Genomic DNA, 17,602 nt, shown 5'->3' on the forward strand with positions numbered 1-17,602 from the left:
AGGCAGCCTGTTTTCCCCTGTTAGTTGTGGGTAGTTGTTGTCTCTGATTGAGAACCATACTTAGGCAGCCTGTTTTCCCCCTGTTAGTTGTGGGTGGTTGTTTTCTGTCTGTATGTTTCCGCACCAGACAGAACTGTTTCGTTTGTTTCCGAATTTGTTTTTTGTTGTTGTTCTAGTGTTCAGTTTCTTTATTCAATCTACCATGAACACGTGCCACCCTGCACCTTGGTCCCCTTCACCTTCTTCCACCTTCTTCCAACCGTTACATGACCTGTGTAGGCCGTCATTGTAAATGCGAATTTGTTCTTAAATTACTTGCCTAGTTAAATAAAAGGTTAAAGAAAAAATAATAAATCCAGGCTGTATCACAACCGGCCAAGATTGGGAGTCCCACAGGGTGGCGCTCAATTTGTCCCAGCGTCGTCCGGGTTTGGCCCGGTGTAGGCCGTCATTGTAAATACGAATTTGTTCTCAACTGACTTGGACTAGTTAAATACAGGATACATAATGAATGAACCTTGACCCTCCCTGGCTTAACAGAGCTGAGGTGGAAATTGAACAAGAGAAAACATGTCCCTCCTTGCTTCCACCTCCCTCCAGGCATTTGCTAACCAGGAGGACACCAGTCTGGCCTCCTCGACAGGGGACAAGAAGAAGCTGGTCAGAGTGGATCCTGATGTGGAGAGAGTACGAAGGTATCCCCGTAGAAATATAATTGAAGCATATCTCTCTGGTTCACGCTGACGTACAGCTGCTGTAACCATGACTGGAAAGAGATGGTAGAAATCCTACTTTTAATGGAATTCATTTAGACGTTTTAGTTTTCCAAATATTTTGATATACTGATCTGAACTCTCTCTCTCATTCCCCAGATGATCTGAACTCTCTCTCTCTCATTCCCCAGATGATCTAAACTCTCTCTCTCATTCCCCAGATAATCTGAACTCTCTCTCATTCCCCAGATAATCTGAACTCTCATTCCCCAGATGATCTGAACTCTCTCTCTCATTCCCCAGATAATCTGAACTCTCTCTCTCTCATTCCCCAGATTATCTGAACTCTCTCTCTCATTCCCCAGATAATCTGAACTCTCTCTCTCTCATTCCTCAGATAATCTGAACTCTCTCTCTCATTCCTCAGATAATCTGAACTCTCTCTCTCTCTCATTCCCCAGATAATCTGAACTCTCTCTCTCTCTCTCTCTCTCTCTCTCTCTCTCTCTCTCTCTCTCTCTCTCTCTCTCTCTCTCTCTCTCTCATTCCCCAGATAATCTGAACTCTCTCTCTCATTCCCCAGATAATCTGAACTCTCTCTCTCTCATTCCCCAGATGCCACCAGAACGACCTGGAGAACATCATCCCGTTCATAGTGATTGGTCTGCTGTATACCTTGACGGGGCCCGACCTCTCCACTGCTCTGCTCCACTTCCGGGTGTTTGTTGGTTCCAGGCTCTTCCACACGGTGGCCTACCTCTTCCCCCTGCCCCAGCCCAGCAGAGCTGCGGCCTTCCTCATCGGACTGGTCACCACCAGCTCTATGGCCTATAGGGTTCTGATGACTGCGCTTTATCTGTAGAGGCTTGAGACACACACACACACACACACACACACACACACACACACACACACACACACACACACACACACACACACACACACACACACACACACACACACACACACACACACACACACACACACACACACACACACACACCACTACAAGGGCCTTGTCTTTGAGGGTCTCCATTGAATGTGCTTGAGGATACATATACGCTTATCAAAGTTGTTCCTTCTGTCTCCGATAGGATTATAACATGCTGTTACTGCAGTACATATCAGAATGTTACTGCAGTACATATCAGAATGTTACTGCAGTACATATCAGAATGTTACTGCAGTACATATCAGAATGTTACTGCAGTACATATCAGAATGTTACTGCAGTACATATCAGAATGTTACTGCAGTACATATCAGAATGCTACTGCAGTACATATCAGAATGTTACTGCAGTACATATCAGAATGCTACTGCAGTACATATCAGAATGTTACTGCAGTACATATCAGAATGCTACTGCAGTACATATCAGAATGTTACTGCAGTACATATCAGAATGCTACTGCAGTACATATCAGAATGTTACTGCAGTACATATCAGAATGCTACTGCAGTACGTTTCAGAATGTTCCTTCCGTCTCTGATAGGATTATAACATGCTGTTACTGCAGTACATATCAGAATGTTACTGCAGTACATATCAGAATGTTCCTTCTGTGTCTGATAGGATTATAACATGTTGTTACTGCAGTACATATCAGAATGTTACTGCAGTACATATCAGAATGTTACTGCAGTACGTATCAGAATGTTCCTTCCGTCTCTGATAGGATTATAACATGCTGTTACTGCAGTACATATCAGAATGTTACTGCAGTACATATCAGAATGTTACTGCAGTACATATCAGAATGTTACTGCAGTACATATCAGAATGTTCCTGCAGTACGTATCAGAATGTTCCTTCTGTGTCTGATAGGATTATAACATGCTGTTAATGCAGTACATATCAGAATGTTACTGCAGTACATATCAGAATGTTACTGCAGTACATATCAGAATGTTAATGCAGTACATATCAGAATGTTACTGCAGTACATATCAGATTGTTCCTTCTGTGTCTGATAGGATTATAACATGCTGTTAATGCAGTACATATCAGAATGTTACTGCAACATATCAGAATGTTACTGCAGTACATATCGGAATGTTACTGACAGTACATATCAGAATGTTACTGACAGTACATATCGGAATGTTACTGCAGTACATATCAGAATGTTACTGCAGTACATATCAGAATGTTACTGCAGTACATATCAGAATGTTACTGCAGTACATATCAGAATGCTACTGCAGTACATATCAGAATGCTACTGCAGTACATATCAGAATGTTACTGCAGTACATATCAGAATGTTACTGACAGTACATATCAGAATGTTACTGACAGTACATATCGGAATGTTACTGCAGTACATATCAGAATGTTACTGCAGTACATATCAGAATGTTACTGCAGTACATATCAGAATGTTACTGCAGTACATATCAGAATGCTACTGCAGTACATATCAGAATGCTACTGCAGTACATATCAGAATGTTACTGCAGTACATATCAGAATGCTACTGCAGTACATATCAGAATGTTACTGCAGTACATATCAGAATGCTACTGCAGTACATATCAGAATGTTACTGCAGTACATATCAGAATGCTACTGCAGTACATATCAGAATGTTACTGCAGTACATATCAGAATGTTACTGCAGTACATATCAGAATGTTACTGCAGTACATATCAGAATGCTACTGCAGTACATATCAGAATGCTACTGCAGTACATATCAGAATGTTACTGCAGTACATATCAGAATGTTACTGACAGTACATATCAGAATGTTACTGACAGTACATATCGGAATGTTACTGCAGTACATATCAGAATGTTACTGCAGTACATATCAGAATGTTACTGCAGTACATATCAGAATGTTACTGCAGTACATATCAGAATGCTACTGCAGTACATATCAGAATGCTACTGCAGTACATATCAGAATGTTACTGCAGTACATATCAGAATGCTACTGCAGTACATATCAGAATGTTACTGCAGTACATATCAGAATGCTACTGCAGTACATATCAGAATGTTACTGCAGTACATATCAGAATGCTACTGCAGTACATATCAGAATGTTACTGCAGTACATATCAGAATGTTACTGCAGTACATATCAGAATGTTCCTTCTGTGTCTGATAGGATTATAACATGTTGTTACTGCAGTACATATCAGAATGTTACTGCAGTACATATCAGAATGTTACTGCAGTACGTTTCAGAATGTTCCTTCCGTCTCTGATAGGATTATAACATGCTGTTACTGCAGTACATATCAGAATGTTACTGCAGTACATATCAGAATGTTACTGCAGTACATATCACAATGTTACTGCAGTACATATCACAATGTTACTGCAGTACATATCAGAATGTTACTGCAGTACATATCAGAATGTTTCTGCAGTACATATCAGAATGTTACTGCAGTACATATCAGAATGTTACTGCAGTACATATCAGAATGTTACTGCAGTACATATCAGAATGTTACTGCAGTACATATCAGAATGTTACTGCAGTACATATCAGAATGTTACTGCAGTACATATCAGAATGTTACTGACAGTACATATCAGAATGTTACTGCAGTACATATCAGAATGCTACTGCAGTACATATCAGAATGTTACTGCAGTACATATCAGAATGTTACTGCAGTACATATCAGAATGCTACTGCAGTACATATCAGAATGTTACTGACAGTACAACAGTACTGGGAGTACTGACAGTATGTCCCAGAATCAAGCCTCTGTTGAGTCTCATTCTCTATTAGCAGCAACAGGATGTTGAGGCCAGTCAGTTCAGAAAATAAAATGTGAATTTCAAGAGTTTAATTTGGTTCATTAATGTCTATGTGTGTATTTTTCCAATACCTTTAGTTGGATCATTCTATTCATTTTATGAATCAACTGATCTTGAGTTCAGAATTGACCCAATAACCTGGGCCCCCATAGAGCTCTGGTCAAAAGGAGTGGATTTATAGGGCCCCCATAGAGCTCTGGTCAAAAGGAGTGGATTTATAGGGCCCTCATAGAGCTCTGGTCAAAAGGAGTGGATTTATAGGGCCCCATAGAGCTCTGGTCAAAAGGAGTGGATTTATAGGGCCCCCATAGAGCTCTGGTCAAAAGGAGTGGATTTATAGGGCCCCATAGAGCTCTGGTCAAAAGGAGTGGATTTATAGGGCCCCCATAGAGCTCTGGTCAAAAGGAGTGGATTTATAGGGCCCCCATAGAGCTCTGGTCAAAAGGAGTGGATTTATAGGGCTCCCATAGGGCTCTGGTCAAAAGGAGTGGATTTATAGAGCTCCCATAGGGCTCTGGTCAAAAGGAGTGGATTTATAGGGCTCCCATAGGGCTCTGGTCAAAAGGAGTGGATTTATAGAGCTCCCATAGGGCTCTGGTCAAAAGGAGTGGATTTATAGGGCTCCCATAGGGCTCTGGTCAAAAGGAGTGGATTTATAGGGCTCCCATAGGGCTCTGGTCAAAAGGAGTGGATTTATAGAGCTCCCATAGGGCTCTGGTCAAAAGGAGTGGATTTATAGAGCTCCCATAGGGCTCTGGTCAAAAGGAGTGGATTTATAGGGCTCCCATAGGGCTCTGGTCAAAAGGAGTGGATTTATAGGGCTCCCATAGGGCTCTGGTCAAAAGGAGTGGATTTATAGAGCTCTGGTCAAAAGGAGTGGATTTATAGGGCTCTGGTCAAAAGGAGTGGATTTATAGGGCTCTGGTCCCATAGGGCTCTGGTCAAAAGGAGTGGATTTATAGGGCTCTGGTCAAAAGGAGTGGATTTATAGGGCTCTGGTCAAAAGGAGTGGATTTATAGGGCTCTGGTCCCATAGGGCTCTGGTCAAAAGGAGTGGATTTATAGGGCTCTGGTCCCATAGGGCTCTGGTCAAAAGGAGTGGATTTATAGGGCTCTGGTCCCATAGGGCTCTGGTCAAAAGGAGTGGATTTATAGGGCTCTGGTCCCATAGGGCTCTGGTCAAAAGGAGTGGATTTATAGGGCTCTGGTCCCATAGGGCTCTGGTCAAAAGTAGTGGATTTATAGGGCTCCCTCCCATAGGGCTCTGGTCAAAAGGAGTGGATTTACATTTTACATTTAAGTCATTTAGCAGACGCTCTTATCCAGAGCGACTTACAAATTGGTGCATTCACCTTATGACATCCAGTGGGACAGTCACTTAACAATAGTGCATCTAAAACTTAGGGGGGGGGGGGTGAGAGGGATTACTTATCCTATCCTAGGTATTCCTTAAAGAGGTGGGGTTTCAGGTGTCTCCGGAAGGTGGTGATTGACTCCGCTGTCCTGGCGTCGTGAGGGAGTTTGTTCCACCATTGGGGCGGAACAAACTCCCTCACGACGCCAGGACAGCGGAGTCAATCACCACCTTCCGGAGATTTATAGGGCTCTGGTCAAAAGTAGTGCCCTATATAAGGTCAAAAGTAGTGGTCAAAAGTAGTGCCCTATATAAGGAATAGGGTTCCATTAGCGACTCTTCCCCTGATTACATGCCAACATCTGAATGTAATAGTTTGTTAGATAACTGTTTTTTTTACTGCCAACTTTTTAAATCTATAAAATATAGATTTATGAGAAATATGGAATGAATTCCCAGAGGCCTCTAGTCGTTAACAGGAGACTGGGTTGGTTGAGACGTAGAGAACTGAGCCAGCTAGTCTGGACATAGAACTACCTGTATGATTAGACTAGTGGGATTTAGTTTGGATTTTATTCACAGACGTACAATTGATTTCTACATTTAAAAAAAAGCCTTGTCTTTTTAACTAACGGTTCTCTGTGTTTGGTGAATAATAATAATAATAATAATATATGCCATTTAGCAGACGCTTTTATCCAAAGCGACTTACAGTCATGTGTGCATACATTGTATCCTTTCTTCTTAGATATTCAACTTCTGAATCTCCTGTAAAATATCTTTAGTGCCTGGTGAAGTAATATTTTAGCCTGGAATCCACACGGAAACCTTAAACCACACTCCATTGGTCTTTTGTTTAGTTTCAGTAGTGCAAGGAACGTGCGGTGAAAGTGGATTCCAGGCTGGTAAACGTTCCACACATCTGCAGGACTAATTCATCCCACTAGAGGGAGCCCTTTTAAAAGTCAACCGAGGTTGTGTTCATTACTAGTCATTTATAGACCAGGTGCAGCTCATTATAGGGTCTCTCTCAGCCCCTCCTCTCAGCCTCTCCTCCTCTCAGCCTCTCCTCCTCTTAGCACCTCCTCCTCTCAGCATCTCCTCTCAGAATCTCCTCCTCTCAGCCTCTCCTCCTCTCAGCATCTCCTCCTCTCAGCATCTCCTCCTCTCAGCATCTCCTCCTTTCAGCCTCTCCTCCTCTCAGCATCTCCTCCTCTCAGCCTCTCCTCTCAGCATCTCAGCCTCTCCTCCTCTCAGCATCTCCTCCTCTCAGCATCTCCTCCTCTCAGCACCTCCTCCTCTCAGCTCCTCCTCTCAGCCTCTCCTCCTCCTCTCAACCTCTCCTCTTAGCATCTCCTCTCAGCCTCTCCTCCTCTCAGCCTCTCCTCCTCTCAGCATCTCCTCCTCTCAGCCTCTCCTCCTCTCAGCATCTCCTCCTCTCAGCATCTCCTCCTCTCAGCATCTCCTCTCAGCATCTCCTCCTCTCAGCCTCTCCTCCTCTCAGCCTCTCCTCCTCTCAGCCTCTCCTCCTCTCAGCATCTCCTCCTCTCAGCATCTCCTCCTCTCCTCCTCTTAGCATCTTCTCATCTCAGCCTGTCTCTGTTACAGGTCCTGTCTCCTGTCTCTGTTACAGGTCCTGTCTCCTGTCTCTGTTACAGGTCCTGTCTCCTGTCTCTGTTACAGGTCCTCATGATTACCACCCGGTAGAACAAATCCATAAACGTACATTAGACACTTTTTAGTGATGCGGTTAGAGGAAATGACCGTGTTTATTATTCAAGATGAAAGAATCAACACTTTATTGACAGACCAACTGAAGTTGCTGTTGTTTGATGTAGAAATACACAAATAGTATTTTGAAGATGACCTCTAATGTGATTTCCACATCAACAGGAAACCTTTGAAATGACCAGTTTAGAACAATCAGTGACCAGCGATGTTAATACGAAGGTGACTGACGTTAACCACCTCCACAACCACTGACACCCACGGCTGGTACCGTAAACAGTGGGGTGACTGACGTTAACCACCTCCACAACCACTGACACCCACGGTGTCACCTCCACAACCACTGACACCCACGGTGTCACCTCCACAACCACTGACACCCACGGCTGGTACTGTAAACAGTGGGGTGACTGACGTTAACCACCTCCACAACCACTGACACCCACGGCTGGTACTGTAAACAGTGGGGTGACTGACGTTAAACACCTCCACAACCACTGACACCCACGGCTGGTACCGTAAACAGTGGGGTGACTACACACACCTACACAACCACTGACACCCACGGCTGGTACCGTAAACAGTGGGGTGACTGACGTTAACCACCTCCACAACCACTGACACCCACGGCTGGTACCGTAAACAGTGGGGTGACTGACGTTAACCACCTCCACAACCACTGACACCCACGGCTGGTACCGTAAACAGTGGGGTGACTGACGTTAACCACCTCCACAACCACTGACACCCACGGCTGGTACCGTAAACAGTGGGGTGACTGACGTTAACCACCTCCACAACCACTGACACCCACGGCTGGTACTGTAAACAGTGGGGTGACTGACGTTAACCACCTCCACAACCACTGACACCCACGGCTGGTACCGTAAACAGTGGGGTGACTGACGTTAACCACCTCCACAACCACTGACACCCACGGCTGGTACCGTAAACAGTGGGGTGACTGACGTTAACCACCTCCACAACCACTGACACCCACGGCTGGTACTGTAAACAGTGGGGTGACTGACGTTAACCACCTCCACAACCACTGACACCCACGGCTGGTACTGTAAACAGTGGGGTGACTGACGTTAACCACCTCCACAACCACTGACACCCACGGCTGGTACTGTAAACAGTGGGGTGACTGACGTTAACCACCTCCACAACCACTGACACCCACGGCTGGTACTGTAAACAGTGGGGTGACTGACATTAACCACCTCCACAACCACTGACACCCACGGCTGGTACTGTAAACAGTGGGAAGACTACACACACCTCCACAACCACTGACACCCACGGCTGGTACTGTAAACAGTGGGAAGACTACACACACCTCCACAACCACTGACACCCATGGCTGGTACTGTAAACAGTGGGGTGACTGACGTTAACCACCTCCACAACCACTGACACCCACGGCTGGTACTGTAAACAGTGGGGTGACTGACGTTAACCACCTCCACAACCACTGACACCCACGGCTGGTACTGTAAACAGTGGGGTGACTGACATTAACCACCTCCACAACCACTGACACCCACGGCTGGTACTGTAAACAGTGGGGTGACTGACGTTAACCACCTCCACAACCACTGACACCCACGGCTGGTACTGTAAACAGTGGGGTGACTGACGTTAACCACCTCCACAACCACTGACACCCACGGCTGGTACTGTAAACAGTGGGAAGACTACACACACCTCCACAACCACTGACACCCACGGCTGGTACTGTAAACAGTGGGAAGACTACACACACCTCCACAACCACTGACACCCACGGCTGGTACTGTAAACAGTGGGGTGACTGACGTTAACCACCTCCACAACCACTGACACCCACGGCTGGTACTGTAAACAGTGGGAAGACTACACACACCTCCACAACCACTGACACCCACGGCTGGTACTGTAAACAGTGGGGTGACTACACACACCTCCACAACCACTGACACCCACGGCTGGTACCGTAAACAGTGGGGTGACTACACACACCTCCACAACCACTGACACCCACGGCTGGTACCGTAAACAGTGGGGTGACTGACGTTAACCACCTCCACAACCACTGACACCCACGGCTGGTACTGTAAACAGTGGGAAGACTACACACACCTCCACAACCACTGACACCCACGGCTGGTACTGTAAACAGTGGGGTGACTACACACACCTCCACAACCACTGACACCCACGGCTGGTACCGTAAACAGTGGGGTGACTGACGTTAACCACCTCCACAACCACTGACACCCACGGCTGGTACTGTAAACAGTGGGAAGACTACACACACCTCCACAACCACTGACACCCACGGCTGGTACTGTAAACAGTGGGAAGACTACACACACCTCCACAACCACTGACACCCACGGTGTCACCTCCACAACCACTGACACCCACGGCTGGTACCGTAAACAGTGGGGTGACTGACGTTAACCACCTCCACAACCACTGACACCCACGGCTGGTACTGTAAACAGTGGGGTGACTACACACACCTCCACAACCACTGACACCCACGGCTGGTACCGTAAACAGTGGGGTGACTGACGTTAACCACCTCCACAACCACTGACACCCACGGCTGGTACTGTAAACAGTGGGGTGACTGACGTTAACCACCTCCACAACCACTGACACCCACGGCTGGTACTGTAAACAGTGGGAAGACTACACACACCTCCACAACCACTGACACCCACGGCTGGTACCGTAAACAGTGGGGTGACTGACGCAACCACCTCCACAACCACTGACACCCACGGCTGGTACTGTAAACAGTGGGGTGACTGACGTTAACCACCTCCACAACCACTGACACCCACGGCTGGTACTGTAAACAGTGGGAAGACTACACACACCTCCACAACCACTGACACCCACGGCTGGTACCGTAAACAGTGGGGTGACTACACACACCTCCACAACCACTGACACCCACGGCTGGTACCGTAAACAGTGGGAAGACTACACACACCTCCACAACCACTGACACCCACGGCTGGTACCGTAAACAGTGGGGTGACTACACACACCTCCACAACCACTGACACCCACGGCTGGTACCGTAAACAGTGGGAAGACTACACACACCTCCACAACCACTGACACCCACGGCTGGTACCGTAAACAGTGGGGTGACTACACACACCTCCACAACCACTGACACCCACGGCTGGTACTGTAAACAGTGGGGTGACTACACACACCTCCACAACCACTGACACCCACGGCTGGTACCGTAAACAGTGGGGTGACTACACACACCTACACACACCCACGGCTGGTACTGTAAACAGTGGGAAGACTACACACACCTCCACAACCACTGACACCCACGGCTGGTACTGTAAACAGTGGGGTGACTACACACACCTCCACAACCACTGACACCCACGGCTGGTACTGTAAACAGTGGGGTGACTACACACACCTCCACAACCACTGACACCCACGGCTGGTACCGTAAACAGTGGGGTGACTACACACACCTACACACACCCACGGCTGGTACTGTAAACAGTGGGGTGACTACACACACCTCCACAACCACTGACACCCACGGCTGGTACCGTAAACAGTGGGGTGACTACACACACCTCCACAACCACTGACACCCACGGCTGGTACTGTAAACAGTGGGGTGACTACACACACCTCCACAACCACTGACACCCACGGCTGGTACCGTAAACAGTGGGGTGACTACACACACCTCCACAACCACTGACACCCACGGCTGGTACCGTAAACAGTGGGGTGACTACACACACCTCCACAACCACTGACACCCACGGCAGGTACTGTAAACAGTGGGGTGACTACACACACCTCCACAACCACTGACACCCACGGCTGGTACCGTAAACAGTGGGGTGACTACACACACCTACACACACCTACACACACCTACACACACCCACGGCTGGTACCGTAAACAGTGGGAAGACTACACACACCTCCACAACCACTGACACCCACGGCTGGTACTGTAAACAGTGGGGTGACTACACACACCTACACAACCACTGACACCCACGGCTGGTACTGTAAACAGTGGGGTGACTACACACACCCACGGCTGGTACCGTAAACAGTGGGGTGACTACACACACCTACACACACCTACACACACCCACACACACCTACACACACCCACAACTGGTACTGTAAACAGTGGGGTGACTACACACAACCACGGCTAGTACTGTAAACAGTGGGGTGACTACACACACCCACGGCTGGTACTGTAAACAGTGGGGTGACTACACACACCTACACACACCCACGGCTAGTACTGTAAACAGTGGGGTGACTACACACACCTACACACACCCACTGCTAGTACTGTAAACAGTGGGGTGACTACACACACCCACGGTTGGTACTGTAAACAGTGGGGTGACTACACACACCTACACACACCCACGGCTAGTACTGTAAACAGTGAGGTGACTACACACACCTACGGCTGGTACTGTAAACAGTGGGGTGACTACACACACCCACGGCTAGTACTGTAAACAGTGGGGTGACTACACACACCTACACACACTTACACACACCCACGGTTGGTACTGTAAACAGTGGGGTGAGTTTACCATGAAGGCTGCAGACACACACACACTGTGGTGCGTGGCGTTTTCCATTTGTTCTCTGTATAAGTATAAGGGTTTTATAGAAGCTCATCTGTTTAGAGCCCTTTGCTCTTCCAGGGTCCTCATCCCTCAGTCAAGACAAGCATTTCACAGCAGGACAGGGGAGGAGGAGGAGAGAAGGAGGAGAGGGGGGAGGAGGAGAGGGGAGAGGAGGAGGAGAGAGGAGAGGAGGAGGAGAGAGGGGAGTGGGGGGAGACGGGAGTGGGGGGAGGAGAAGAGAAGAGGGGAGAGTAGGAGGAGAGGGGACAGGAGGAGGAGAAGGGATGAGAGGAGAGTAGGAGGAGAGGGGACAGGAGGAGGAGAAGGGATGAGAGGAGAGTAGGAGGAGAGGGGACAGGAGGAGAAGGGATGAGAGGAAGAGGAGTGGGGAAGGAGAGAGGAGGAGGAGAAGGGATGGGAGGAGGAGAAGGGATGAGAGGATAGTAGGAGGAGAAGAAGGGATGAGAGGATAGTAGGAGGAGAGGGGACAGGAGGAGAAGAAGGGATGAGAGGATAGTAGGAGGAGAGGGGACAGGAGGAGAAGGGATGAGAGGAAGAGGAGTGGGGAAGGAGAGAGGAGGAGGAGAAGGGATGAGAGGAAGAGGAGTGGGGAAGGAGAGAGGAGGAGAAGGGATGAGAGGAAGAGGAGTGGGGGAGGAGAGAGGAGGAGGAGAAGGGATGAGAGGAGAGTAGGAGGAGAGGGGACAGGAGGAGAAGGGATGAGAGGAAGAGGAGTGGGGAAGGAGAGAGGAGGAGGAGAAGGGATGAGAGGAAGAGGAGTGGGGAAGGAGAGAGGAGGAGGAGAAGGGATGAGAGGAAGAGGAGTGGGGGAGGAGAGAGGAGGAGGAGAAGGGATGAGAGGAGAGTAGGAGGAGAGTGGATAGGAGGAGGAGAAGGGATGAGAGGATAGTAGGAGGAGAGGGGACAGGAAGAGAAGAAGGGATGAGAGGAGAGTAGGAGGAGGAGGGATGAGAGGAAGAGGAGTGGGGGAGGAGAAGGGATGAGAGGAGAGGAGGAGAAGGGATGAGAGGAGTGGGGGAGGAGAGGAGGATAAGGGATGAGAGGAAGAGGAGTGGGGGAGGAGAAGGGATGAGAGGAGAGGAGGATAAGGGATGAGAGAGGAGGATAAGGGATGAGAGGAGAGGAGGATAAGGGATGAGAGGAGAGGAGTGGGGGAGGAGAGAAGAGGATAAGGGATGAGAGGAGAGGAGTGGGGGAGGAGAGAAGAGGATAAGGGATGAGAGGAGAGGAGTGGGGGAGGAGAGAGGAGGATAAGGGATGAGAGGAGAGGAGTGGGGAGGAGAGAGGAGGATAAGAGAGGAGAGGAGAGGAGTGGGGAGGAGAGAGAAGGAGAGGAGTGGGGGAGGAGAGAGAAGGAGAGGAGGATAAGGGATGAGAGGAGAGGAGTGGGGGAGGAGAGAGGAGGATAAGGGATGAGAGGAGAGAAGGATAAGGGATGAGAGAGGAGGATAAGGGATGAGAGGAGAGGAGTGGGGGAGGAGAGAGGGAGGAGAGGAGGATAAGGGATGAGAGGAGAGGAGTGGTGGAGGAGAGAGGAGGATAAGGGATGAGAGGAGAGGAGTGGGGGAGGAGAGAGGAGGATAAGGGATGAGAGGAGAGGAGTGGGGGAGGAGAGAGGAGGATAAGGGAGGAGAGGAGAGGGGTGGGGAGGAGAGAGGAGGATAAGGGATGAGAGGAGAGGAGGATAAGGGATGAGAGGAGAGGAGTGGGGGAGGAGAGAGGAGGATAAGGGATGAGAGGAGAGGAGTGGGGAGGAGAGAGGAGGATAAGGGATGAGAGGAGAGGAGTGGGGGAGGAGAGGAGTGGGGGAGGAGAGAGGGAGGATAAGGGATGAGAGGAGAGGAGTGGGGGAGGAGAGAGGAGGATAAGGGATGAGAGGAGAGGGGAGGAGGTTCCAAAATGACCGTTGTATTAAATCCTGTGTTATAACTCTGTTATTCTGCAATAGAGGAAGGCCAGTCCCTTTGTCCATCTCGGTTCCTTTGTTCTTGTCAGTATGTATGTACAGTCTGTCCTCTACTGTAACAAAGCCAACTCAGTGGGCGGTAGCGCTATAGGTTCCTGTGTGCATTAGAAATACATCTGCTATTTTCACAAGCACAATTATCACTGTCGCTGGCATCGGCGCAAAAGGGCGGAGTTTTGGAGGATTGGCCCCCGACTGGCCAATCAGAACGCGCTCCCATGGCTAAATATGTGGTTCTGTATTTCTGGGCTTTTACATTATGGCTGAATGTGATGAAATATAAACATATCATTCATTATAAACATATTGTTGTAAATTACATTATGGCTGAATGTGATGAAATATAAACATATCATTCATTATAAACATATTGTTGTAAATTACATTATGGCTGAATGTGATGAAATATAAACATATCATTCAGTATAAACATATTGTTGTAAATTACATTATGGCTGAATGTGATGAAATATAAACATATCATTCATTATAAACATATTGTTGTAAATTACATTATGACTGAACATGGACATGCCAAACGTTGTCGATCAGCTAGATTAAATTCACCAAAAAAAAGAGAGTAAATAATTGTAATTAAATTCAAAACAACAACATCTTGTTGTAAACAGTCTGAATACACTTACAGGTAATTGCTTCCCGTTGGCGTATAATATTACAACAGACTATGGAGGGTTTTACGCACATCTGAGGTTTTCACAGTCGCCGGACAAAGATCCAGTATAAAGGACAAAGATCCAGTATAAAGGACAAGATCCAGTATAAAGGACAAAGATCCAATGTAAAGGACAAAGATCCAGTATAAAGGACAAAGATCCAGTGTAAAGGACAAAGATCCAGTGTAAAGGACAAAGATCCAGTGTAAAGGAAAAAGATCCAGTGTAAAGGACAAAGATCCAGTGTAAAGGACAAAGATCCCATATAAAGGACAAAGATCCCATATAAAGAGAAAGAGAATGTCCACTCACCTTAATATAATGTTTATAGACGTATTGGAAGCATCTTACAGATCTCTGTCACACCGTGATGTGTTTCACCTGTCTTTGTGATTGTCTCCATCCCCCTCCAGGTGTCGCCCATCTTCCCCATTATCCCCGGTGTATTTATACCCGTGTTCTCTGTTTGTCTGTTTGCCAGTTTGTCTTGTCTCGTGAAGCCGACCAGCGCGTTTTTGCCGTAATCCCGTACTCCTAGTTCTCCCTCCATTCTGCCCGCCCTGACCCTGAGCCTGTCTGCTGTTCTGTAATTTACGGACTCTGCCCTGGATCACTGACCTCTGCCTGCCCTGACCCTGACCTCTGCCTGCCCTGACCCTGACCTCTGTCTGCCGTTCTGTAACTTACGGACTCTGCCCTAGGTCACTGACCTCTGCCTGCCCTGACCCTGACCTCTGTCTGCCGTTCTGTAACTTACGGACTCTGCCCTAGGTCACTGACCTCTGCCTGCCCTGACCCTGACCTCTGTCTGCCGTTCTGTAACTTACGGACTCTGCCCTAGGTCACTGACCTCTGCCTGCCCTGACCTCTGTCTGCCGTTCTGTAACTTACGGACTCTGCCCTGGGTCACTGACCTCTGTCTGCCGTTCTGTAACTTACGGACTCTGCCCTAGGTCACTGACCTCTGCCTGCCCTGACCCTGACCTCTGTCACCTGTTGTTTGCCTGCCGTTCTGTTTATCGTAAACAAACATTAGTTGTTTTCCGACTGTCTGCAGCTGGGTCTTATCCTGAGGTCTGATAGGTCTCATTCACAATCCATTCAGAATCTGCATTGCACTGCGCACCATCGACATTCTCACCATAAAACCAGGACAGTGAATCACTCTAATAACTTTAGTTAGAATTCAAATGAAAGAAATCTGGGTTTTTCCTTCTTTATTTCCAACGACAGTAAATACATGTCAAATGAAACGACGTCAGAACATCGCCAGGATATATTATTATTATTATTACTACGAGGTATTGCTGTTGAACCAGAATTCATTATAGTAGGTTATAGTAATATATGCCATTTAGCAGACACTTTTATCCAAAGCGACTTACAGTCATGTGTGCATACATTCTACGTATGGGTGGTCCCGGGGATCGAACCCACTACCCTGGCGTTACAAGCGCCATGCTCTACCAACTGAGCTACAGAACCCCGTAGCCATACAGATGGCTGGTATCCACCGGGGTTCTCGTCTCTTGTTGCATGATGGGTATTGGACACATACAGTCTACATCATGGAGGGGGGTTATGCACGTCTCACAAGCGAAGCACTTTGTCAACGGTCTTGACCAGCCTACGTGATTACATTGGTCTGGACAGGAAGAAACAAGAAGAAAACAGTCGTTATTGAGAGGCTGTGTTTGGTTTTTTTAATGAAATAAAACGAGATGAGAGGAGAAAACGAAAACATTGCTGTTTTTTAATGTTTCTAAATACAAAGTACATGTTGTTCCATGTTCATCTGGGCGGTGTGTCACAGCTGGATAGACAGCGTTTCCCCACGTAAACATCCCATCTGCGTCACAGATAAAACCAGCGCTTGGTTCGTCTTAAATATCCTCATCAGCACTGCCTTGGAATTAGCACTTCAGGCTATGTTTTTATTAAGGACTCATCCCAAAATATCTATCTATCTGTCTATATCTCTCACACTCCCTCTATCACTCTCTATCTCTCACACTCCCTCTATCACTCTCTATCACTCACACTCTAACACTATCTCTCTCTCACTCTCACTCCCTCTATCACTCTCTCTCTCTCACTCTCTCTATCACTCTCTCTCACTCTCTCTCACGCTCTCTCACTCTCTCTCTCACGCTCTCTCTCTCACTCTCTCTCACTCTCTCTCACTCTCACTCTCTCACTCACTCTCTCACTCTCTCTCATGCTCTCTCTCTCACACTCTCTCTCTCTCACACTCTCTATCTCTCTCTCTCACACTCTCTCTATCACTCTCTTTCTATCACTCTCTCTCTCTCACTCTCTCTCTCACTCTCTCACGCTCTCTCTCTCTCACTCTCTCTCACTCTCTCACGCTCTCTCACACTCTCTCTCTCTCACTCTCTCTCACTCTCTCACACTCTCTCACGCTCTCTCACTCTCTCTCACTCTCTCTCACTCTTTCTCTCTCACTCTCTCACTCTCTCACTCTCTCACTCTCTCTCACTCTCTCACTCTCTCACTCTCTCTCTCTCTCTCTCACGCTCTCTCTCTCACTCTCTCTCTCACTCTCTCTCTCTTTCTATTACTCTCTGTCTCTCTCTCTCTCTCTCTCTCTCTCTCTCTCTCTCTCTCTCTCTCTCTCTCTCTCTCTCTCTCTCTCTCTCTCTCTCTCTCTCTCTCTCTCTCTCTCTCTGTTTCTCTTTAACACTGTATGTCT

General features: G+C 47.7%; 1 protein-coding gene across 1 annotated transcript; it reads left to right on the top strand.

Moving 5' to 3' along the window:
• The first annotated feature begins 555 nt into the window (after positions 1–555).
• LOC124020815 (microsomal glutathione S-transferase 1-like) lies at positions 556–1,699 on the top strand. Its single transcript, XM_046336088.1, has 2 exons — positions 556–695; positions 1,329–1,699. Exons 1-2 carry the CDS (start codon positions 571–573, stop codon positions 1,573–1,575), a joined length of 372 nt encoding a protein of 123 aa, XP_046192044.1. The 5' UTR covers positions 556–570; the 3' UTR covers positions 1,576–1,699.
• The last annotated feature ends 15,903 nt before the right edge of the window (positions 1,700–17,602 follow it).

This window comes from Oncorhynchus gorbuscha, unplaced genomic scaffold, assembly GCF_021184085.1.
Source record: "Oncorhynchus gorbuscha isolate QuinsamMale2020 ecotype Even-year unplaced genomic scaffold, OgorEven_v1.0 Un_scaffold_927, whole genome shotgun sequence".
Taxonomy (NCBI): domain Eukaryota; kingdom Metazoa; phylum Chordata; class Actinopteri; order Salmoniformes; family Salmonidae; genus Oncorhynchus; species Oncorhynchus gorbuscha.